The sequence below is a fragment of the Ochotona curzoniae genome, unplaced genomic scaffold (genome assembly GCF_017591425.1).
Source record: "Ochotona curzoniae isolate NIBS_2020 unplaced genomic scaffold, NIBS_Ocur_1.0 scaffold_1852, whole genome shotgun sequence".
In the NCBI taxonomy this organism is placed as follows: Eukaryota; Metazoa; Chordata; class Mammalia; order Lagomorpha; family Ochotonidae; genus Ochotona; species Ochotona curzoniae.
This window is the reverse complement of record NW_024467087.1, coordinates 52,361,707-52,386,432: the sequence shown is the minus strand read 5'-3', so window position 1 is coordinate 52,386,432 and position 24,726 is coordinate 52,361,707. Positions and strand designations below refer to the sequence as shown.

Below are 24,726 nucleotides of genomic sequence, written 5' to 3'. Positions count from 1 at the left end.
AGAAGTTTGTCTCGTAGTTAAAGTGCTGGTTAAGATGTTCACATCCCATACCAGAGTGCTTCAATTGGGAAATTGGGGCTTGCGGACCTACTCTTTTTTTGTGTGTAAGATTTATTTATTTATTTATTCATTCATTCATTCATTTTTATGCCGAGAGGAGAGAGAGGAAGATATCCCATCCAGTGATTCACTCCCCAAATGGCCGCAATGGTAGAAGCTGAGCCGATCTGAAACCAAGAGCCTCTTCTGGTCTCCCACATGGGTGCAGGGCTCCAAGGCTTTGGGCCATCCTCAAATGCTTTCCCAGGCCACAAGCAAGGAGCTGGATGGCAAGCGGGACTGCTGGGATTAGAAGAGACACCCATATGGGCTTCTGGCACCTGCAAGGCAAGGACTTTAGCTGCTAGCCTACTGCACCAAACCCCACAGATCTGCTTTTGATTCTGGCTTGCTGTGAGTGCACCCTGGAAAGTGCATAGGGGCCTCCACCACTGTGGGAGATATAAATGGAGTTCCTGGCTTCAGCCTGGCCCAGTCCTGGTTGTTGCAGCCATCTGGGAGCGAACCAGTGAATGGGAAAGCACACTGTCTCTCTTCCGTCTCTCTCAAGAAACATTTTTTGAAAGTCAAGGGTTTGACCTTTCTGTTTGGATTATAGGAGTTTATAATAGCAATTAAAAATGTATACAGACACACATGAATTGAATAATATGAAAGATGAGCCTGAACATAATTATGTACAAACTGCATACTCATTATAGACTTTGGATTCCTTTCAGACTGAGGGAAGTTGAGTATGGCCTGAAGGAAGTAGTTGAGCTAAAAAGGAACAATGCAGGAATTTGAAAGGAAGCTGAATGTGAGAAACCTTTTTTCTTTGCATTTTTTAATTTGGGGATTTTTTAAAAATTTTCACTTTATTTGAAAAGTAGAAAGAAAAACAAAAGAGACAATGAGAAAGAGAGAATTTTTCAACGCCAGGCACCTGGAACACAATTTAGCTCTGTCACATGGGCTATCATGTGTTGTTTCTCAGGCACATCAGTGGAAAACTGAATTGGAAGTGAAAGTGTCAAGTCTCAAACCATACTCCTTGACATGGGATGTGGGCCTCCCTAGTGGCACCTTCCTCACCACGCCAGAACCCCACACCTTCAGAGATTTCTTCAGAAGCAGTCTCCTCCCTTGCCAAGGATCCACCAACATAGGACAGAGTTGCCACCAAAGCTGTGAAGGCAGAGACCTGGATCGTCATGAGAACTGCTCTGTTCATTCTGTGTTGTGGACTAAAAGTCCTAGACATAGTGAGGTTGCATATTTACTTATAGATTTCTATGTCTTGAGTATTAAAATAATTTTTGCCCTTTGGAGTAGTTAACCCCAAAGGTTAAAGTCTATGGCCCTGTAGATGTTAACTGTTTTTGGATCCAAACATTTCTTCATTCAGTGACTTGTACATGATTAGTTTCTAGAATGAAGAGGTTTTAACACCTTTCTGGCCTCTTCATTATATTATATAAGTGTAATGAAACATTTCAGATGTGTTTGCATTATATTTATATGAAAGACATGATTGTAAATTTTTGAAAATTGTATTTTAATACCTTATTTTTAAAAATAAACATTTAAACAAGAAATTTTGAAAAAACTTTAAAATGATTCTTCAAATTTTTATTTCTTTGTGCCAAGTCTACAACTAGATTGGACCAGGCCACACACAGCACCCACTTGTGCACAGGAGAGCTGGGTCAGGGTGTGGTTTGCTTGGTAGGATCCTCAGGGATCTTCCTAAGTAGGCCATAGCACCCAACAATGTAAGAGCTAGTTCTTTTAGCAGGCTAAGCCAGGCCTTAGTACCTGCTGGTATACATGAGAGCTGGGACTGGGAGAGGGCCTGAAAAGGACTTCCAGGTTCTCCTCTACTAGGCTGTAGCACCTGCTGGTAGAAGAAAATGCCAGGTTTGGAGACAGGCTGGGCCCAGCAGCTGATTTGCAGCATTCAGTGGTGCACTGAGAGCTGTTTCTGGGGGCATGCCTGGAAAGGGTCGTCAGGGATCTCCCAACTAGGCCACTGCACCCACCTGTACAAATAATAGTTCGGTGTGAGAGCAAGCCAGGTTGGGCAACAACACCCACTGGCATGCACAGAGGCTGGATCTGGACACGGCCCTCATAGGGTTCTTGGGCTAGGGAAGGAGCGGTCACCCAAACCAGGCTGCAGAACCTGCCAGCACACATGAGGCTGGGTCTGGGAGGGAGCAGGAGCAGGTTGACCTGGGATGCAGGTCCCACTGGTGCACGAGAGAACCGGATCAGTGGACCAACTCAGTAGGGGCTCTTAGAAGCCAGTCCAGTCGGTCCAATCCACTCAATTCCCAACCACAGGGAACACCACACAGTTATCTGGTCTGGTCTCAGAAAAGGTGTCTTCCCCTGTTACCGACTCTGTATATGGAGAAGCAACATATTGGGATGAACACAAAATCAGGGGCCATCTCTGTCCCCTGGCTATAATGTGATCTGGCAGCAAGAAGCAACCTAACATTTCCATACACCCCACCACACCCCACCCCCAGGCCCTGTGGTCACAGGAGGAAGGGTGGGATGTGTACTCACCTCCCCTATTCCTTCCCATCCCTGCCAGTGACCTGCAATGATCTGCAATACACTCACCATGTAACAAAATAAATTTAAATATGAAAGTAAAATATACATATATATATTAAATGACACATGGCAGGAGATATAGATATAGGTAGAGATAGAGATAGAGAGAGAGAGAGAGATAAAGATAGAGCTAGAGATAGAGTGCACAAAATGATGTTTTGAAAAATGCGGAATGCATTGGGAAGGGGGCAACCTTAGGGTCTGGGGGGGTTGAAACTTCCAGCAGTCTGCTGGCTGCTGGTGGGTGCCAGTACACACGGTGAGCTGTCCCCAGGCCTGCTCAAGTTGCAGAGGCTGTTCCCTTCCTGGTGAGTACAACAAAGGTGGAAGTCTGGAGAGCTCTGGGATTTTGGTTCTTTGAATTGCTGCTTAGGTAGCTCCATGTTGAGCCCACTGTGCTTCTGGGATGTGAATCAATCCTAAAGATTCCCAACGATAGGGCAACTACTTTTCCTTTGAAGGTAAGCGAGGGTAATGAGACCTGGTAGGTTTGAGGAGAGGGACCAGATGATCTTCGTGAATAAGACTGATATATCAAACTCCTTTAAATCCTGTGTAGAACTTGTAATCACTGAACAATGCTGAACACCTAACACCAGTCCATGCCAAATCCAAGGCTCAGGGCTTGCCTAGCAGGATCATATCCTATTACGTGACATGATGATAGGTTAGGAGATGGGTCACATTAGGCAGGGCCATGACATTAACTAGCACATGAGAGAACCATATCTGGGGGTAGATTCTGTGGGAGATGTGTGGGCCAAACCCTATGGAAATACAAGCCCCACTGGTTAGCTCAACATTCAGGTGGTGCTGGACTAAGCTAGGTGTGATCAAGGAGCCTGCCATCAATCACTGGTATAGAAACTGACAACAGTCTGGACTGGTCAAGGCAGCAGCACCCAAATGTGCATCCTGAATAGGGTGTGGGGTAGGCCGGGTTGCAACATTCATCAGCTTATTCAAGGCCAAATGGAAGGCCAGACTATGCCTAAAACCCACTGGCATGTATGAGAACTGGGTCAGGGAGTGGGTCAAGTGAAAGAACTTGGGAAACTCCCCTGGTGAGTCATGGCTTCTGCTGGTGAACATGTGGTCCAGACCTGGGGGTCGGACAAGCTAGGCAAAGTAGCTCCAATGATGTCTAATGTGTGGGTAGGTAATGGAACAGGGTGGACCAGGCAGGAATGAGCAAACCTTAGCTCACATGCAAAATTAGAAATCAGGATGGAATTCAGGTCATGCCGAGCTAGGCTCTTGCACCTACTGGTCTGCGTGAGCCAGGGACGCTAAGCTACAGCATCTAAGGCAGGGGCAGGGAAAGGGGAGGGGGCTGTGCCAAACTGAGTCAGAGCAACCACTGGCATGTGTATGATCTGTGGCTGGGAACAGGCCTGGTTGAAGAGCTTAGGGGACACCCTAGGTGGGTTGAGGTCCCTACCAAGGAGCACATGGGCTGGAATGGAGGCTGCGTTCTGATCTGGACATGGCAGTAGTCTCCTCTGGCACAAGTGTGGACTGGGATTGGACACAACAAGCAGGGCAAGACTTCAACACTATCTTGTGCTCTGGAGGACCAGGGTAGATGTGAGACGAACTAGACTGAGTCTCAGCCCCTACTGAGCCGTATGTGGGTATGAATGAGCCATGGCTGAGCTGAAACATTCGACAGTAAGAACCAGTTTGGGTTGAAGGCCAGTCAGGAAAGGCCACTGTTCCTGCTAGGACAGGAGGTAAACTGAGTAGGGCTGGCTCATGGAACCCCTGGTATGCGCGAATTCTGGCGTTGGGAGGGGTTCTGATGGAGGAGCCTGGGCAACTTCTCTGGCAGGACACAGTCCCTGCAGGTAAGCACAAGAGCATGATAGGAAACAGCCCAGAACAGTCATACATTTGGCATGGGTCGGGGGCAAACCAGGCTGAACCAGTTCACATCAACCTCTGGCAAATCCGAGCACCAGAACAGAATGTGGGTTGAGCCAGGTTTGGTCGCGACAAAAACCAGTGCATATTACAGAATGCCAAGGTGGGGTTACCTGTACCGGATGTGGCCACAGCAACCAACAGCACACATGAGTACTATGAAGGGAGGAGGCAAAGCCGGCAGGGGAATATGGGGAAGCTCCCCTGCTGGACAGCTACTCCCACTGGAGAGCCTGAGCTGGGATGGGGGCAGACCAGACTAAGCAGGGCTACAACACCTGTGGGCCTCATGTGCGCTAGATCAGGGACAAGTCAGGCTGGGTTGATTGTTTCTCCTGGTGCAAGCATAAAATAGAGTTGGTGGGGGTTGGCTGGGCTTTGTGGTAGCATCAGCTGGCAGAAGGTGGCATTGGGGGCTAATTCTGTCAAGTTAAACTGCAGAACCACCTGGAGAGTGCATAATCTGGGAGTGGGAGTGGCCTTGAAGGGAAATAGTGGGGTCCTCCCTCTTGGGTTACCACTCCCACTGGAGGGCACGGAAACTTGGACAGGGGCAGGCACGGCTAGCGAGAAGGGCACCCATTAGCATGTGTGCGGGCTGGATAATGGAACTGGTTGGGTTGAACTAGGCTTCAATGCCCATTGACATGTATGAGAGCTGAATGGGATGTGGGACAGACTGGACTAGTCTGCTGCACATACTGGCAAGCACTGGAATCAGGGTAGGGGGCAGGCATGGTGGGGGTTATTGTGGGTCGCTCCGACTAGGCTGCAACTCCTACTGGTTTATGTGAGGGCCAAGTGTGTGCTGGGTACAATCAGGCTGGACTGCAACACCCATTGGTTCCAGTGGAAGACAGGTCTGGAAACAGAATTAACCCAGTGATTGCAACCACCAGCTAATTGGGGCAATGGACTGTCCTGGGCCCCATACTTGCAAGTACACACAAGAACCTGGTCTGTGTTCACCTCAGACAAAGTTTCTTTAGGGATCCCCCAATCAAACTGCCCCTTTACCGCAGATCAGGAAAAAAAATGTGTGGACATGATAGTCTTACCCACTTTCCTGTAGCCCTTGAAGCTTTATGCCCTAATTAACTATGTAAAGATTTTCAAAAATACAATAGAAAATGGAAAAAAAAGAAAAATATGAAATGAGTGAATAATGCTAATTGACATTTTCACCATGTCACAGACTTATTGTTTACTAATACATTTACCACTTATGATCTTCCTTATTTCCTGAAGTAGATCGAAATTTCCATTTAATTCTTTTTGCTTCTGTCCTAAGGACTTGTCTTAACATTTCTTGTAATGCAAGTCCACTGATAGGTTGATACTTGCAATCTTCACTTTTCTGGCAATTTCATTTTACTTTTATTTAAAAAAAAGATGTTTGGGGTGGTTTCTGTGTGGTGGCATAGTAGGCTAAGCTTCAGTCTACAGCACCAGCATCCCACACAGCCACACTGATTCAAGTCCTGGCTGCTCCTCTTCCAATACAACTTCCTGTTTATGACTTGAGAAAACAGCACAGGATGACCTGAGTACTGTGGGAGACCCAGAGGAGGCTCCAGACTGGCCATTGGAGCCATTTGGATAGTGAACCAGTGGATGGAAGATATCTCTCTCCTTTCTCTGTAAATCTGCCTTTCAAATAAAAAAATAAAAGATTTACATAGTTTTTAAAAAGACATTCTCACTGGATATGGTCTTTCAGTTGATTTTGTGTTGTAATTGTACCCTGTTTATATCAGGGCACATTCTTTACATGTATGGAAATACCACAGTAATATCTCTACATATGTACAATTATTGATACAATAACATTTTAAGGGCCTGGCAAAATGGCTCAACAGCTAAATCCTCACTTTGTAAGCACCAGGATCTCGTGTGGGTACCGGTTCATGTACTGACTGCTGCTCATCTGATCTATCTCCCTGTTTGTTGCCTGGGAAAACAGTCAAGGACGGATGGCCCAAAGCCTTGGGACCCTGCACCTGCGTGGGAGACCCGGAAGCAGTTTCTGTTTCCAGGTTTAGGATTAACTCAGTTCCAGCAGTTGTGGCCATTTGGGAAATGAACCAGCGGATAGAAGATTTTATTCTGTCTCTCATACTCTCTGTAAATGTGATCTGCCTTTCCAATATAAAATAAATAACTCTTAAATAAATGCGTTAAGTGCTTCACTGGCATGGAAATCTGACCAATGACAGTATTGACATAGTTTATCTTTACTTGCAAGCTGAAATTCTGCATTGTTTGTAATATAAAAGTCAACGGTCAATAAAATACTTACAGAAACACTGGAGGAAGCCAAAAAATAGATTTTGAAAGATGTCAGTCTATTGTCTTCTGGTTTGTTTGGTTTTTAATAGAAGACTGCTGTCATTTGTTGTTGTTATTGTTCCTTTTGGATACACCTTTGTGTTCTGGCTGCTTTTAAGATTTCCATCTATTGTATTGATTTTGCTTTCAATTTATGTACTTTTGTGTGGTTTTCCTAATGTTTCTTCTGTCAGCAGTTTGGTGTCTTGAACATATGGCTTTTTAAGATTTATTTATTTTTACTGCAAAATCAGTGCTATAGAGAGGAGAGACAGAGAGGAAGATCTTCCATGCACTGACTCACTTCCCAAGTGGCCTCAATGGCCAGAGTCAGTTGATCTGAAGCCAAGAGCCAGGAGCTTCTTCTGGATCTCCCACACAGGTACGGAGCCCCAAGGCTTTGCACCATCCTCCACTATCTTCCAAGGCCACAAGCAGGGAGCTGGATGGGAAGCAGGGCTGCCAGGATATGAACCGGCAGCCAAATGGGGTCCTGGCATGTGCAAGGTGAGGACTTTAGCTGCTAGGCCACTGTACCGAGTCCGAATATATGGGTTTTATAGTTTGGCTTAAATTTGGTTAAAAGGTCATTGCACACACTCATACACACACATAAAAATATATGCTCAATAACGTCCAGTGCAACTTTCAGAGTTGAAATGAGAATCAAACTACATATTGATTGGCAGAAACAATTAGCACACTTCATTTTCCAACATATTAACTTTACAAATGCCCAACTTACATTTGTTATGTTAACTGGAACTTTTTTTAAACTTTCCAATTATGAACAAGTGTTCATTTTCTTCTTTGGCATCAAGTTAAGAAGCTAGGCATTCCTTTTTATGTCTCCAGGAGTAACACACTAAACCATCATCACCCACTAATACATTGTAGTGACTCAATCCTTAAGATTGTGGCACAGAGAGTTGAGTCACAGCCTACAGCACCAGGATTGAATATAAGCACTGATTCGAGTCCCTGTTGCTTCATTTTCAGTGCAGCTCACTGCCTATGTGTCAGGTAAAGCAGCAGAGGATGGCCCACATGTTTACACCCATGATTCCCACATGGGACACCTAGATGGAATACCTGGCTCCTGGTTGCCACCTGGCCCAGCCCCAGCCTTTCTGTGGGCATCCGGGGATGGAACCAACAGATGGAAAAATCTCTGTCTCTCCTTCTCTTGTGCACATTCTCTCTCTCTCTGCCTTTCAACGAAACAAATCACCCTTTTAAATAAAAATACTTTCTAAAGAGCCATCTGTTGTTTGCTGCAATTGAGTGAATGCGATGGTATATGGGTAGATTATGATGGAACAGTGACAGGCTCAGACAAAAAAAGTTGTGGGAGAGATCAAGGCAGGGTGGACAATGGAACCTTAGGTCCTTGAAGGAAGGAGGTAAGCAACTTGACAATCTGCAAGGGTTGAGATTGGGGATAACAACCCCTTTCTGTCTCCCCCACCAAGGTTGTGAACTGGTCTGGAGAAGCACCTAGCCCCCTGTCGTTCTTAGCTCTCTCCTGGTGACTCAAGCACATTCAGCTTAGACAATTCTTGTTGTCATTTGGACTACAAAGGTGAATCTCAGAAGACGCTGAGATTACCAGGAAATCTCTCTCCATTTGGGGATTCTAAGTATGTTCATGTAGATGTGGTCTACAGAAAAGTATGCCATCCTTTTCCATCTGCAACTTCACTCGGTGTTGAACACAGCAGTGCCTGTGCCTTCCGTCCTTATCTGCTCAGCTCTGGGTAGTGAACCAGATTCAGGCCACTGGTGTTTACCAAGATGTTCCAAAGCAGTCAGGACCTTCTATGCCAGTTGAAGAAGAATATTAGGGCCAGCCAATGGAGATTTCCCACTTACAAACTAAAAAGTTTATTGCCCGCCCCCCCCCCCCCCCAATCACATAGATCTGGGATAGTCCAAAAGTATTCAGCCTTCAAATTTTCTGGGGTCTGATGACTTAAATTTTCTGGCCCTGTTGTAACATTTGTGCACTCTACTTCTAAATTGTGTTATTTATATCTAGGTCAAAATATCTTTAAAAGCTGCCATGATATACTTAAATGTGAGAATGATGGACTTGTGGCTGTTGGTGAAAAAAATACTATTGTAATAATATAGGAGAAATCTGTGAGGGAGGGCGGATGGGGGCGTGGGAGGGGAAATCCCTGAGCCTATGATACTGTATCATTAAAAAAAAAAATAAAACTTTTTAAAAAAATCAAAACTGTTAAAACCTTAATATGTTTCTCAAACCATCAATGGACCTTAAAACACTTTCACTCTGGTTACATCCTTTCAAAATGATTTACTCTCTGTCATTCTAAAATCTTGCAAATGTGAGACCAATGTTGAGGCATATCAGGTTAACCTGCTGCTTACAACACTGGATTCCCATGTTAAAGCACCAGTCTTGGCTGCTCCACTGCCAATCCACTTATACGCTGATGCACATGGAATGGCGGCAGCAGATGGTCCGTGTATTTGGGCCCCTGCCAGCACATAGGAGACCCAGCAGTTCTTGGTTCCTGGCTTTGGCTTGGGCCAGGTCTGTCCATTACAGCCATTCTGGTAGTTACTAGAAGATGGGAGAATCAATCTCTCTCTCTCTCTCTCTCTCTCTCTCTCTCTCTCCTTCTGCCTTTCAAATAAATAAATTTTTCTTAAAGAACTTGATTATTATTTATATTTATATGGCTATTTCCAAATTTCTGTGATGCTCGTCCCAGTGACCTTCTTCCTGGGAATACTTTGCTGACACATTTTTAAAAACATTTATTTATTTATTTCAGAGGCAGAGGAGGAGATAGAGACTTTTGATTCACAGGTTTACCCCTCAAAGGGCCACAGTGGTCAGGGCCGGGCCAAGTCAAAGCCAGAAGCAGGCATTCCATATGAGCCTCCTACAGAGGTATCAGGTGCCCAAGCCCACGGCTCCTGTTCTGATGCTTTCACAGGCCATGTAGGAAGCAGGATTGGAAGTGGAGCGGTGAGGAAGAACCATCACCCAGATGGGATTTTGGGCAGCTTAACCCACCACAACATAGCACTGTCACCAACTATACTGTTCAAAGGGTTTCTGGTTTATTTTTTAGTACAGGTCTCAGGGGGAAATTATTTACAACTCTTTATTTCATACTTGCTATACAATCCAACGTTGAAATATATCTTCTCTCAGTATTTTCAATACATTATTTGTCTTCCAATGTTACTTTTAAAATGTTGGCTGTTATTTATTTTCATTTGACACAAACAGTTATTCTTCTCGCTTCTTTAAAAAATTTCTCTTTGCTGCTGCCAGCACCATGACATAATAGGTTAAGCCTCTGACTACAGTGCTGGTATTCTAGAAGGTTGGAGAACTGGCTGCTTCATTTCCAATCCAACTTCCTGCGAATGGTCTGGGAAAGCAACAAAGGATGGCTCAAATCCTTAGGCCCCTGCACCCACCTGGGTGACAGAGACTGGAAAAAAGCTCTAGAGTCCTAGTTTCTATTGGCCCAGCTTTGGAATGTGGTGTCTATTTAGGGAGTTAGCCAATGGATGGAAGGTATCTCTCCCACTCTCTCTCCTTTGCTCTCTATAAATTTACCTTTCAAATAGAAATAAATCTTAAAAGGAGAAGTTTCTCCTTGCTTTGAATGTATGAGCAAACGGGTATCCATGCATTTTTTTTCCCTACCTATTATGATTTCTGTATGTTTCACTTCCAGTATATTTAGAAACGTGACTTTTATGAATTTGGGGAAATTCCTAGTCATTTTCTTATCAAATGTTACACCTGCCCCATTGTTTTCTTCTGAGACACACGTTACAGTTCCTCACTTTCTCCTCAGTACCTGCAAACCTTCTTCATTTCACGTTTTCCTTTTTCTGTTGTTATGTGCACATTTCTCAGGTTCATGCTAACACTTCATTAAACTCAATCAATGTGACGTATATTTTAACATATATACATATACACAAATATATGTGTGACTATAAAATTGTGTTATTCATTTATTGATTCATTTTTATATTTTATGGGGCAGTTCCTGCATTGTTATTTCATAATGTATATCTGATTACTCCAATGTCTGAAGGAAGTCCATAGAAATTTAAGTCTAATGTTTATTCTTGTCTTTGACACTCACTCATAGAAGTTTTTGTCCTTGTGTGTTTTGTAATATTTTACTGTGAGCTCATACTTTACACTCTTTATGTGTAGAGCTGTATGGGAAGTAATCGAAGGAGCTTCCTTCCAGACAAGATTTGTTTTTGCCTCTCTGTGTGTTAGGATGCCTGACTAACCAGGAATCATTTACACTCCTTTGTGCAGAATCTTGACTTAATGGCCAAAGCCTCAGATTCAGCTTCAGCTTTATCTGTAATAATCTGTGTACTTTATATTGAGAAAGAGGGAAAGGAATGTGTAAGTAGTTTCGATCCTTCCGGTCGACTACCAGTTCCACTTTTATGAATATATTAATGCGGTGTCTGTTAGTCTCAAGCCTCTACTGCTAATTGGTTATAGAGAATTCAATTAGCTTGATTTTCAAATGCCAATACTAAAGGTATGCTGATACAAACCTTAACAAACTTTTACCAGTATTAAGGAGTACTAAAGTCTTGACAGCTGTTTCCTTCAGGAGTTCTGGGCCTTTTTGTTTCTACTTCGATTTGTTTCATATTATCATAAAATGGAGAGCGTTTATCTGTGTTGAATAAATATGGAAAAGTTTTGGTTAACAATTAACCTAATGGGTTTTTTTTTTCAATGATGAATATTGTTTCATTATGAAAATAAGGTAAATGGACAGTCAGGAAGGAGGGATTGGTCAAGGGCATGTAGCTCTCTTGTTCCTGCTTTTCAATCTGTTCCTGCTGCTGCCATCTAGTGTTCCATCTGAACTGCTTGCATTCGTGCACCGTTCCCTCCAAGGAGCATTTCAAAGATCCTGCTACTACAAATTCTCTAAGGCAAATAGTCACAGAATGTCAGCTGAAACGGCTATTGAAGCATAGCCAACCTTGGATTCAAACCATGCCACTGTCTTTGCTGAAGGCTTCTGAGGAAGTGATTTGTTGAATGGGTAACAGATCTTACTTGCCCCCCACACACGCCATCTAGCCAGTAGGAAACAGAGTTCATCAAAAGCCTATGAAAATCAAGCCTCCCATGGAAATATGGTTTGGAGACTAGGAAGATGAAGAAAGAAAGGCGAAACAAGAAATTTGAAGGAACAATCAGGACTGTAAAATAATTTGATCGTCAACTTCAGTCTCATACAGCCTAAGACAACTGAAACTACGTCAAATGAGAGACTTAGCCAAAACCACTTTGCAAATCTGACAGAGGCAGGATTAATAATAGTCCAGCGGGAAGTGGCATTTGCTAATAACCAAGCAAACAGAGTTTGGAAATAAATCCTAGTGTAAGTTCTGCCATTGATTATCAGCAATACATTTGGAAAGTTCCTTTGATTCTATACTTGTTTTGTTATCTGCAAAAGTTAAAATCTCTATCAAATAGGATTAAGACCTCAAGAAATAAAACCATTATAACTGATACAATAATCACAAGAATGTCACCATTACTGCCAATAATCCCTTTGCAAACCCTGCTCTCCAGGTCTAAGCACACCCAGGAGACCGCCTCGGGTGAGATTTGTGCAAAGCTTGCTTTAGGTGATCTGCTCTACACACATACACACCCGTCTCAGGTCTACACACACCAGATCTACACACATACACATACCTGCCTTAGGTCTACACACACCAGGCCTACACACACACACACACCCCTCAGATGAGATTTTTGCAAAGCTTGCTTCAGGTGATGTATGGCTGCTGTGCTTGAAGGCATTGACTTTCAAACCCAAAACACTAGAGATTGTTATGCCTTATCAAGCTCCAAACCATCCTCTCTTTAGTAAATATGAATCTTAGAAAGATCTCAATGATTTCTTTAGCTTTTCTACCTTGTTCCCCAATCAAAACCATAGTACTTGATTCCAGGTCACACTGTTTACATCTCAATGTTGTCAAGCCAGGTGACAGAATGTCTAACCACAGCACAAAGCTCTGACCTACATTTCCAGGTTACATTTGGACCTGCACAGAGATTACTACAGGTGTAATCAGAGAGCCAAACCTACTGTGTTCTACCAAGCTAGAGATACAAACCCTCTTCTTTTCAGACCCTAAATAAAGGAAAAAAGACATTCTCAACATTGGGTAGTGAGCCCAGAGAAAATTAATATCATCTATTCCCTGTTTAATCTTTATAGTCATCTTTGAGATTACAGCAGTCTATCTTCTAAAAACTAATACCTGGATAAAGATCAGAATGGATAGGTGTTTAAAAAGGAAAGATGGTGGCAATATGAAACATGAATGAAACAACTGAACACCTTGAATCAAATGCAACATGAGCAGGCCTAATAGGTTCTCAAAATTCACTGCAAATTCTAGTTCATTGAGAATACAGAGCAAATGCAGGAGTCCAGAGTTATATTAGTTAAGCCGTTTTTTTTCACCAACAATCACACATTCTTTGTCAAAACTGATACAAAATTAAAGTAAGCAGGTGTTCATATTCATTTGACTTTTTTTTCCAGGTTTACTCAAACCCTCACCAACCACCATCTCTTTCCCAAAGTCTTCCTTTGGGGAAAAAAATTAAAAAGCCAAGTTAAAATGATGCCAGAAATGGATTGGTATATAAAAGTTGAGTTAGTAAACATTTTCTTTTTGAAATATTCTTGTTTGCATTGGACATTCTGGATTTGAGGTATTTTTAATGGGGGTATAAAGGAGGATGACACATTATTAAAAAAATGACTAATACCCAGAGGTAATTCCAAGAATATAAGTTCAAAAAACACCAAAAGAAAAAAAATTAAAAGTCTAAATTAAATTTAGGATTAAGCCATGAATTCACAATGCATTCACCTGAAAACTATACGTGGAAGGCACTTGAACACAGATGAGGATAAACAGTTTCAGATTTTGCCCTGGCAGAGGACGGTATACTAGGGACTACAGCAATTATTGATTGTGTGCATTAGCTGAAGTGGTCCTCATAGCAAGATCAGAACAAATTTTCCACAATATGCCTGGGCACTTAACCCTTATGCAAGTTTGTGAAAGATAAGCACTTCAGCTTCATTCACTTTTCTACTTCTAAAACTTTAAAGTTTACCTCTTAAAATTTAGCCACCAACCACTCCTCCCTAAATTGTTAAGATGCCTAAAGATCTACATCTTGAATGATTTGAAGCAGAACTAAGAGGAAATGGCATCTTAAAAAGGCATGTTATGGGGGCCCAGCATGATACCCTAGTGCCTAAACTCCTCACCTTGCATATGCCGGCATCCTACATGGGCACCGGTTCATATCCTGGCTGTCCCACTTCACTTCCAGCACCCTACTTGTGGCCTGGGAAAGCAGTAGAGGATGGCCCAAAGCTTTGGGACCATGCACCACGTAGGAGACCTGGAAAAAGCCCCTAGCTTTATATCAGCTCATCTCCAGCCGTTGCAGCCACTTGGGGAGCTTAGAAGATTTGTCTCTCCTTTCTGTAAATCTGACTTCCCAAATAAAAATTAATAATCTTTTTTAAAAAGATTCATGTGTTATGATTTAATGGTCTCCATTTTACAGCCACTGAAGAAAACAGAAGCAAACTTCACTCCAGTAATACAGAAAAACTAAGACTGGGGTTCTGGAAGCAGGTATCACGGATGAATCAAGTCTTTTCTACTTATGGGGCCTTACTTGAAATGACTTGATTACACCGAGACTAATTGATTTCATCTAAAAAATGCAATTAACTGATGGTGCCATTCCAGTGCCTGAAACCAAGATGGACTTTGCAAGCTGTTAACCTAATTACAGAGCCTGAAACACAGAAAGTAACTGGGAAATGCTGACTTATAAGCAAAGTGTATGCAGAAATTGTATCTTCCTTTAGCTATTTTAATCAATAGCTATTAAGCTATAAATAATATGTATAAAAAAGCCTATAAATTACCACTGGTAAAAGGACAGAGAAAAGATGAAGTATACACTATGAAATAATAGTCATTAAAGCAGAATGAGATTCCATCTTTTGCAACAAAATGGATGTAACTGAAAGCCATTATGCTTACTGAAATAAACCAGTCTGATATGTGGAAATTGTTGAAGTAACTGGCAACAAAGTTAATCTACCAAATTTGACCTATTGTTTTGCCTTAATAGTTACTCATCTTTGTCATAAAAATACTGATCACATTTAGAATAAAAATGAACACCAACATCCAGGATGGCAAAATTAATAAGAACATGAAAAGCATTATTTTCTGTTCCATTGGATCAGATAACACAAAATTCACATTTAGACTAATATACAATTTGGCTTTACTTCATAAAATAAACATACACATGGCCAGCACTGTGGCATATGCTAATCCTCTTACTCTAACACTGGCATCCCACATAAGCGAGTTTGTGTCCCAACTGCTCCACTTCTGATCCACCTGCCTGCTTATTGCCTGGGAAGGCAGTGGATAGCTCAAGGGCACTTGCACCCATATAAGGAGACCAGGAAGAATTTCTTGGTTTGGATCAGCTCAGTTCTATCCTCTGTGGCCATTTGGGGAGAGAACCAGCAGACAGAAGACCTCTATCCGCCTCTCCTCTCCATAACCCTTTCAAGTAAAAATCGTTTCAAAAAATTAAAATGCAAACAATTGTGAACTATTAGCACTTCATTACAAAATCAACCGTAAACCTGTGTGAATGAGTAAACCCCACCAATCAACATTTGTTTATCTAAACAAAGCAACTTGAAAAGTTCTCACTGGTGTCTTCCCTGTGATTCAGCAGCTTACACCTGCAGCACGATCCCATACAGGCACCAGTTTGAATCCTTACTGCTCCACTTCTGATCCAGCTACCCTGTTCGGACAATAGCTCAGTACTCAAGTACTTGGGCCCCATAACACACATGGGAGACCCAGGGGAAGCTCCAGGCTCCAGCCTGGCTCAGGTCCACACCTTGCAACCATTTTGGGCATGAACTCGTGAATGGAAAAGTCCCGCCTCTCTTTCTCCATGTAACTCTGTCTTTCAAAATAAATCTCTAATTTAAAAAAATGTTTTGCATATTCATATATTCATCCCACAAAACTTACTAGTTTTTGAGAAAACCTTAAAAATGCTGGGCAGGGGGCGGGAGGGGGAAGGGAGGTTTGGGAAAAGCTGGTTAACAGCTATTAAGTTCGGATAAGGGTAGTACATTCTAGTATTTGAAAGTAGGTAACTATGGATAATGTACTGTATATTGCTGCGGGGGGGGGGGGGGGAACCCTTAGGATTGAAAGTTCAAATATCTTACCAAAAAGAACTATTCAATAGTTGAGTATCTAGATATATTTACATGTATATGTGTATGTGTATTGAAGCATCACATGGTACCCTAGACGTTCACAATTCTACGTTTTAAATTTAAAGACCAAAAATGTATAAATGAATGCTAAAGTCTCTGATGATCAAATTAAAGGTTAATAATAATTTTGTTAAAGTCATCTATTAGGTATTTTGATTTTTCAAGTAAGAAGTAACTTTATTAAGGCAACTACAACACCTAGCAAAGAAAACTCTACTGAAGTCAGAGAGAAAAGAAACGATTCCCCCAAAACTTTGGGAAAAAAATTGACAACATAAAGTCTTTACTTTATTTAAGGTTATATATTTGGTCTACCAGCATAGTGCAGAATTTTTTAAATCCCTTAAATATTTATTTATATAGAACAACTGAGATCAGAACTATAATTACATGGGGTTAACCATGCCATCAAAAATCCCATTAAAAGTCAACTCATATATTTGGTTTCAGTTTATTTTGTGCATTTTTGGAAAGTAGCTTTAAATTATCAGTACATAATTTAGAGGGAAAAGATCAGTTTTTTCTTGAAAAAATACAGATCTTCTGGATACTGTTATGATGTTTTTAAAAATTCTTTTCCTATTTATGAAATTTTGCAGTTAAAAACCATCAGGAGTCTATCAACAAAGAATTTTTAAGGTAATACTTTTACAATTTTAAAGGGGTCTATCTGTAACCAGTTAAGCAAATAAAAATACTAAACAGCTTATCTCTACTTCACTCTTAAACTCCAAAAACCTGGGCTACTTTCATATTTAATGGAGACAGTGTCAGATGATAAAGGTGGCATTTTTCTCAATGCCTTACTATTTGATTTTTAATATACAAAATAGATAGCATACGTCTTAAAAATCCAGTTCAGTCTTTAGCAAACTTACTTATCCTGAACCTAGTAGAAGTCTTGCTATCAGGAGAAAAGTTCTGGGTAATTTTACAGGTTTAGACCAAGGATGAATGTTCCTATTAAGGCATTCAAGGTCCTGGCTCAAAATTCACCTTCCTTCACTTCTCTTCCACCTATGCTTACATTGAATTAAAGCACCATGGTTAAGCTTTGTAGGCAATTTGGCTACAAACAAAAAATGTAAAGGATTCATAGCTCAGCTGTTGCAATACAAGCCACAAATACATTAGAACTCTGTTCATTTGGAAAAGCAAAACAAAGTGTTGACTTCGTTTTTGTAGGTTGTTTATAAAACACATTTATCAGGTAATACCATATCATTACCCCAAAGTGACCAAAGAATATTTGCAACGAGTAAGGCAAAAGATAAATCAAAACATTCTTTTCTTTGATAGGAAGAAGCAAGCCAGTTTTTCAGATTAAAAAACAATTGTAACACAATATCCTGTGACAGACAAACCAGGGAAGATCCAAAAGTCACAATAACTAAAGCTGGACAACAGAAAGGTTAACTCCAGACTCTTTTCTCTTGTTGTTAATTTCACTCTGGTCATTTGAGCTAAGGCATAAAGCAGTAAGAGTGCAACTGATTCCAAACAACTTGGAATTTTATTGTAAACATCCCATAAAGAATGGCAACAAATTAGTCCAGTTTTTTGTCTTTAAAGATAATCGCTTATAATGACTGACAACTGCAAAATAAAACATATCTTATAAGCCAAGCAAGTTTAGTTTACCTCTTTTTTTCTTTTTACTGAATTTTAGTTTGACGGGTATTTTGCCCATATACAACATCACATCAACTATTAACTGAATGATTTTCCATCTTAAAATTTATGGATACTAAGAACAAACATAAGGTACAGTTTTGTTAATACTGTATAAGGTATTACAAAAGACAAGGATGGTAAGTTACAGGACAAAGAAATAAATTACTGATTGCCATCACCACAGTACTGCTGAAGAATTAACATTTGTAGTACTGCCTAAGGTGGCTCCGGTGACACATGAATAAACACATTTCCCATCTGGGTTTCTAAATATCTTTGTATGTAATTTCATAAGTCAATTACCAATGGCGATTTCAATGTTTCAATAGCTTTTTTGTGTTTTTTTGTTTTTTTTTAGAAAATACTTATCATGCTTTTATATGTCAAAGTCTCATATTCTAGATTTAATGAAGATAGGTCTAAGAGTAACAAATGGGCATACATATTAAAAAAAAAAACACCTTAACTCAACTTCCAGGCCTTTCTACTGTACTTATGCCATCAAAAAATCAGAAATGACTAGTCTTGTGGAAGCGTGCTAAGTTAGGAGTTAGGTGCTGACTTCATCGCAGAATGAGAGGAGAGGATCAAGGCAGGACAAGATGAAAAGGGAAAGAATCAAGGATAAGGCTATGTAAGAAATAAATATCAAGAAACCTGAGTGCTAGCCAACAAAATACAGCACCATCAACAAGTCACGTTTATATTGGAACTGAATCAAAACTGGGTAAAGAAGCTTTACTAGAAGCAAAAACCAAAACAAAATAGAAAATTCAACACACATACACACACACACATACACACACACATACATTTTTACACTAGTTTTTTAAAACAAACTCTAAAAGTGACCTTATAATATTCTAAGTTTCAAGAAAATCTTTATAAAGCCTCATCTACCTCAAAAATGTGGTGGACAGAGTTAAATTTTAAACAGTTAGCTTCAAATGTCAAAAGCTCATTCCCTTCATCCAGAGCTACTCACTTCAGAACTCAAAAAAATTACTGTGATTGCTTAAAGACTGAATTGCAAAGTATCATGAAAATTAGACATGATGCCATAAGGTATTTCTCATGACCACAGGCACACAAATTTTTGGAAAATGCTCAAAAAGTTTTATTAGAAAGAAGTGCCATTCATATCTTTCTCTTTCAATCACCTTATCACTGTGTGATGAGAATCTATGGGAATAAAACAAAAACAACTAAAGATAAGTCATTCCAATTTACTTCAAAATATTGGAAGGGTGAGTTAGATATCTGAGCACAAAGTTATGCAGAATGGGATTTATGAATTTCAGTTTCCTTGCCTCTGGGCAGAACAAAGTGCTGGGCAGGATTCTAGCACAAGCCTGATTGTTGAGGAAGGGAAAAAAATAAACAAAGAAAGGAGAAGCAAATTAAAAGAATGCAGGGGAACAAGGACATGACAAAACCTAGATCAGTCCTCTAACAGGCATAATGAAAAGCATTAAGCAGTAAATACATAAGCTAAGGGCTGTTCAGAGGCAAAGAACTGGTACAGTGTCCTCCACATAAAATATTCTTTTTAAAACGAGAGAAGGTATGCCATGTTGGAAAACATAGATACACATAGCACGCGCGCACACACACACACACACACACACACAGACACAGACAAAAAGGAAATTTAGTTATTAGGATCATGAATGTTTTGGAGACCATCCTATCGCTGGATGAGATACACATAGCAAGCCATGGAAACACACAGTTCAGTTTGTATAAATATACACACATGCTAAGATCTTAAAGCTGCGAATTTAAGCCTTACTAGCATTGTTGAGAAATATTACAGATCACTGACTATTCGTATCTAGAAGAAGACTAGGCTGATACATGTGTATGCTCTCATTAAATATAACAGTGGTTTTTCTTAACCTTTCCTTTATGATTTAAATATCCAAAATTCTTAGCTCATTTCCTACTTGCTTTGCTATGGCTGAACCTAGATCTTATTTAGATCTAAAGGGTCTCTAAAAATTAAAACAATTAAGTATTCAATGTGATACAAATTATGACACATTCACAGGAGGTAATGCTATTAAAAAAAAGTAAATTGGGGGAAAAGTTGAGACACGAAAGTAAAAAATACTATCTCCCAAACTTTTATTTGTACACTTATTAAAATAATTTGCATGCAAACAGAAAATAATCTGTTTGTTCAATAATAAATGATAACTATGCTAATCTATTATACCCTGGGTCACTATCTCTTTAAATCCTAATAACTGAAATTAACATTACAGCAAAATGCTGTTCACTAGTATTTTCACAGTATTTTGCTACATATAAAATATGCTTAAAAATGTCTTTAGCCTTATTATTCTAATGATCTAAACCTAGAAAATCTTGACATTTGGGGAATAAATGTGGCATTTTTATTTTTCAAAATAAATTATAAATAAAGCTCCAGATAGGTAAAATCACACAAATGGCAATTCTTCTACAATTCAAGAGGTCAGCTCTTCATAGAAGAATGTCAAAAAAAATTTTTTTCAAACTAAAATGATATACACGATACACATTTGGGAATATCCAGGTATTTAAGTAACTGTATTACTTTGATTGGGGTAGGTCGAAGTGTTATTGATTTCAGGACAACACAGGCACAATTTAGTTGCAATGCCCAAGAGATGAGAAACTGAAACAGAGTATTTTAACAAAAAATCAAATCGAGACTTAACAAACAGGAACATTTGAAATTGATAGCATGATTAAAAGTGGCAACTGAGTGATAAGTAGAAATAGTGATTTTGGTTTAGTGGAAAAAATAAAGGCTATAAAAAAAAAAATCAGCTTGGTCTACTGTCCAGGAACAGAAGTTAGTGCCAGCAACAATTCACAACAATACTTTCTTAAAGCCCAAACATCATTTCTACTGCAAGTGAAAACTGCTTAAAGATGTTAGTCCAAGAATAAGTTCCACCCCCAACCCTACTGAAAAAGCAAAGTTATGTGTGCACTCCTTCCTCTGCACTTAAGGATTTTCAGATGCATGAAATGACTGAAAGCATGAAACAAACAGATTAAGAAATATCCTGGGATAATTACAGATACGAGAAGTCTGTTGGACCACACAAATCTGATCTAAGGGCAACAAATCTGCTGTCATAAAAACAGAGATCAATATTATCCCTCTCAGCTCAACACATTTCCAAGTTTAACAAGTTAGCAAATCTGCAGCCTCCATCTTGAGGAGTAAAATTGATCTTGGAACTCAAATTCACTTATGAAACCATGTGTACTCTACTGCTGTAAACAAGACCTTAAGAGTTTTAAAGGATTTTTTTTTTAAATCTGTAAAATGATTGAAAATATCAGTGTGCAGTGCAATGAGGTTCTTTTCTGAAAGCCTAGAAGAACCCTCTGGAATGGTAAGAACGAAACCTATCAAACTTGATTCGAAATATTAGCTAGCCAAAGCATTCCAACTCAAACTAGGTGCTTCACTAATTTCTAAGATTCAAATGAAAACCAGTAACTCGCAGCAGTTAAATAGCGTGTGGTAGAGGAGACACTTGAGCCACACCCCAAGTCGACTTACATAAGTATGTTCTAAGAAAGCCTAAGGTAGACCAGAGAATACTTTACGAAGTTTGCTAATTACAACTATTTGTTTAAGAGCCAATACAATTATTAACAACCTCTCAGCTTATAATTTAGGAATGTTCATTCATTCCTATCAAGCTTGTTCTATTTCTCCTTATTCATGAATAACAGTATCTATTTTCCTTAACATTTCCAGTAGTTGTAGTTAACAGAGGTAGCTGAGCTACTATTCAAAAAGTTATTCTTTGTGGATGAGAAGTTTTCAAATGTTTAAGTTATTCTTTAAGCTACACAAGTTCTACTAATGCAATAAAATATAACAGGAAAAAGAAAATGGATGCAAGAAACTTTTGCATTTGGCACCTTGTCTAGATTGATACCTCAAGTATTCTTTTTTGTTTTTTTAATAAAGTTAATGCACACATCAGGACACACCACAAAGATTTGCTACATATTTACAAGGCACCAACCCTTTCTCACCTTTAACGTGAATTAAGCAAATCAATGAAAAGCGTATCAAGATCCCCCCACCCCCAAAAAAACTGTAGTATAAATATATACTTCAGTTCAGTACAATTCACGAAAGTTTGGCCTGGGAAGAGTAAAATAATCCAGATCGTTCTTACAATATATAAACTGTAAACATTTAATAGCTGCCTTTAGGATTGGTGTATTGTGCAAAAGTTATTATTACTGGGTATAGGAATCAAAATGGCAAAAACAAACTATATAAAACTCTGTAAGAAGGTGCTATACTTCTGTGATACAAAAGCAAAGAGAGGGATATTCCATTGAGATAAAAACATCATGCTACTCTTGAGAAGCTGAATGCTCCTTTAATGTAGTAAATCTGTAGTGTGTGTGTATGTGTGTGTGTGTGTGTGTGAAAGAGAGAGAGAAAGAGAGAGAGAGGGAGAGACAGAGAGAGTGAGTGAGTGAGTGTGCACACGTATGTGCAGCTATGTCTATGTGGGAAGAATTTCCTTTAATTTAAGGCCTAATGAGTAAGGCTTGTTTTAATAAATGAAGTGTGGAGATTAAAAGTCTTGAAACAAACATATACTGGCATAATGGAAAAGCACCAATGTGAAAGGAAGCAGAAGTCCCCAGACAACTTGCTTTGTAGATTTCCTGGTAGATTCCCTGCAGTAGAAGGCCATTGAATTTTTTTTTTAAATTATTCTAAATTTATTAACTGTTAATAATTCCATCCCATGAGATGGCTAACCCTGGCTTTTTCTGTCATTTTACGCACTCTGCCTGATCTGGATGTACCAAGATTCAGAGGATCCTCAGTGGACACAAAATTGTCATTATCAGAATCATCATTATATAAAACAGTTCTCCTGCCCTGGTTTCTCGTTTTAATCCGAGGCAGTCTACTGAAACGTCCTGAAAACATTGTATCAAACTCATCATCGGCAACCCGGGCTCGCTTGGCTCTGGTGGCTCCTCTAGAAGCACCTCGTCCTCTCCTCCCTCGCCCTCTGCCCCTAGTGCCAGCTCCACCTCTTCCTCGACCCCCCCGGCCTCTGCCTCCTCTCCCTCTGCCTCCCCTACTCCACCTGCCCCATCTGCCCCATCTGCCTCTTCCTCCCGTGCCTCTCGTCTTCCAGTTTCTTTTTCCATTGGCATGTTGCTTTCTGAGTTTTCTTTTAGGTCTAGTTTGTATGAATTTGCTATAGTCATGGTCTCCATCTACATAATCTTGATCTGTTCTGGAAGTTGATTCGGAGTCAGAATCAGAACCACAAGTACTTTCAGAACTTAAACTGGATCCCAACTCTCCACTCTCGGAGGAGGACAAGTGGGATTTTTCTTTTGTTTCTTTCTTCTCTTTCTCTTCTCCTCCCGCGCTTTCATCTTCTTCTGATGCACTGAGTAGCTTCCTCTTCATTCCTGTCCGGGGCTCTCTGCCATCACCATTGATAAGGGGTCCATCAAGAGAATGATCTAAAGCAAAACGAAGGAATTGCAAACATTAAACTCTGACATCAATAAATGGTTCAATTCAGATGCAAAATCAAGTATCAAAAACTTTATAATGTCTACAGGTGGGCTAAATGCACGGGACAGTATCAGAGCAAGAAGTTAAGTGAGACAAAGCCTTTGCTTTTGCACAGGTAAGGAACAGAGAGAAAATTCACTTTATGATGATGCATGCTAGAAAAAGCAAGTGAGTGTGTACGTGTGCACATATGTGTTGTGGGGTGTATCTTAGACATGAGGACTCCTGTGTAGAGGTAGTATTTAAAGAAGAACTGAATGAAGTGAGATCTAAGGAAAGAACACTGTAGAATAAACAGGTGATACTGTAACTAGACTGAAACCCAGGAAAAGAGGCAATACTGCAGATGACCTCCAGGGGGAGTGCTTGAAGCTAGAAAAAGAAAGGATCTGCTAGGATATACATTTTTGGAAAGACTCATGTTCAAAGGCAGAGCCACAGAGAGAGGGAGAGACACAGAGCTCTTCCAGCCGCTCCTCTGATGGCCACAGCAGTCAGCAGGGGCCACACTGAAGCCAGGAGTTTTACCTGCTTCCTCCAGATGAAGGGCAGGGGTCCAAACACTTGAGCCATCTTCTGCCACTTTTCCCAGGCCATTATTAGAGAAGTAGATCAGAGCTGGAGCAGCCAGAACAAAAACTGGCTCCCATGTGTGATTCTGGCATCATGGGTGACAGCTGTACCTCCCACCACACCAGCCCTATGGTATACATCTTAAAAATAGTACCATGGCACTATGGTTGGTCTATAAACAACAGACTGTGGAGAAGACAAGACTGAAAGCAGGGACCAGTTGGGAATCCTTTGCAGTAGGTTATGTATGACATAATAATGGATGTACCAGCAGAGGTCATGATAATTAATTTGATTTGGAACATTTCCTTCTATAAGAACCATGAAGAACAAACTTGCACTTTAGCTAACAGGATTCGTTGATAGATCAGATATTAAGCAAAGAACAGACTATTAAGAACAGAATCAAAGTAGACGCCTAGAAATCATGGCTTGAGCAATGGTGTGAATGGAAGGGATAATTTGCTGTTAGAAAAACTTAATGAAGAATCTGGAAAGAGGCTTGAAAGAAGATTCTAGTTTTAAATGTCCCAAGGAAATATAGAATTTAAATAGGAA

General features: G+C 40.2%; 1 protein-coding gene across 1 annotated transcript in view; it reads right to left on the bottom strand.

The window, feature by feature from the left end:
• Window positions 1–16,625: 16,625 nt before the first annotated feature.
• The window catches only part of BRWD3 (bromodomain and WD repeat domain containing 3), a 126,336-nt gene continuing 118,235 nt past the window's right edge, over window positions 16,626–24,726 (bottom strand). Inside the window, exon 41 of the mRNA XM_041000007.1 lies at window positions 16,626–23,540. Coding sequence (XP_040855941.1) covers window positions 22,786–23,540 — 755 coding nt within the window. The 3' untranslated portion in view covers window positions 16,626–22,785. The remainder of the gene's footprint in view (window positions 23,541–24,726) is intronic.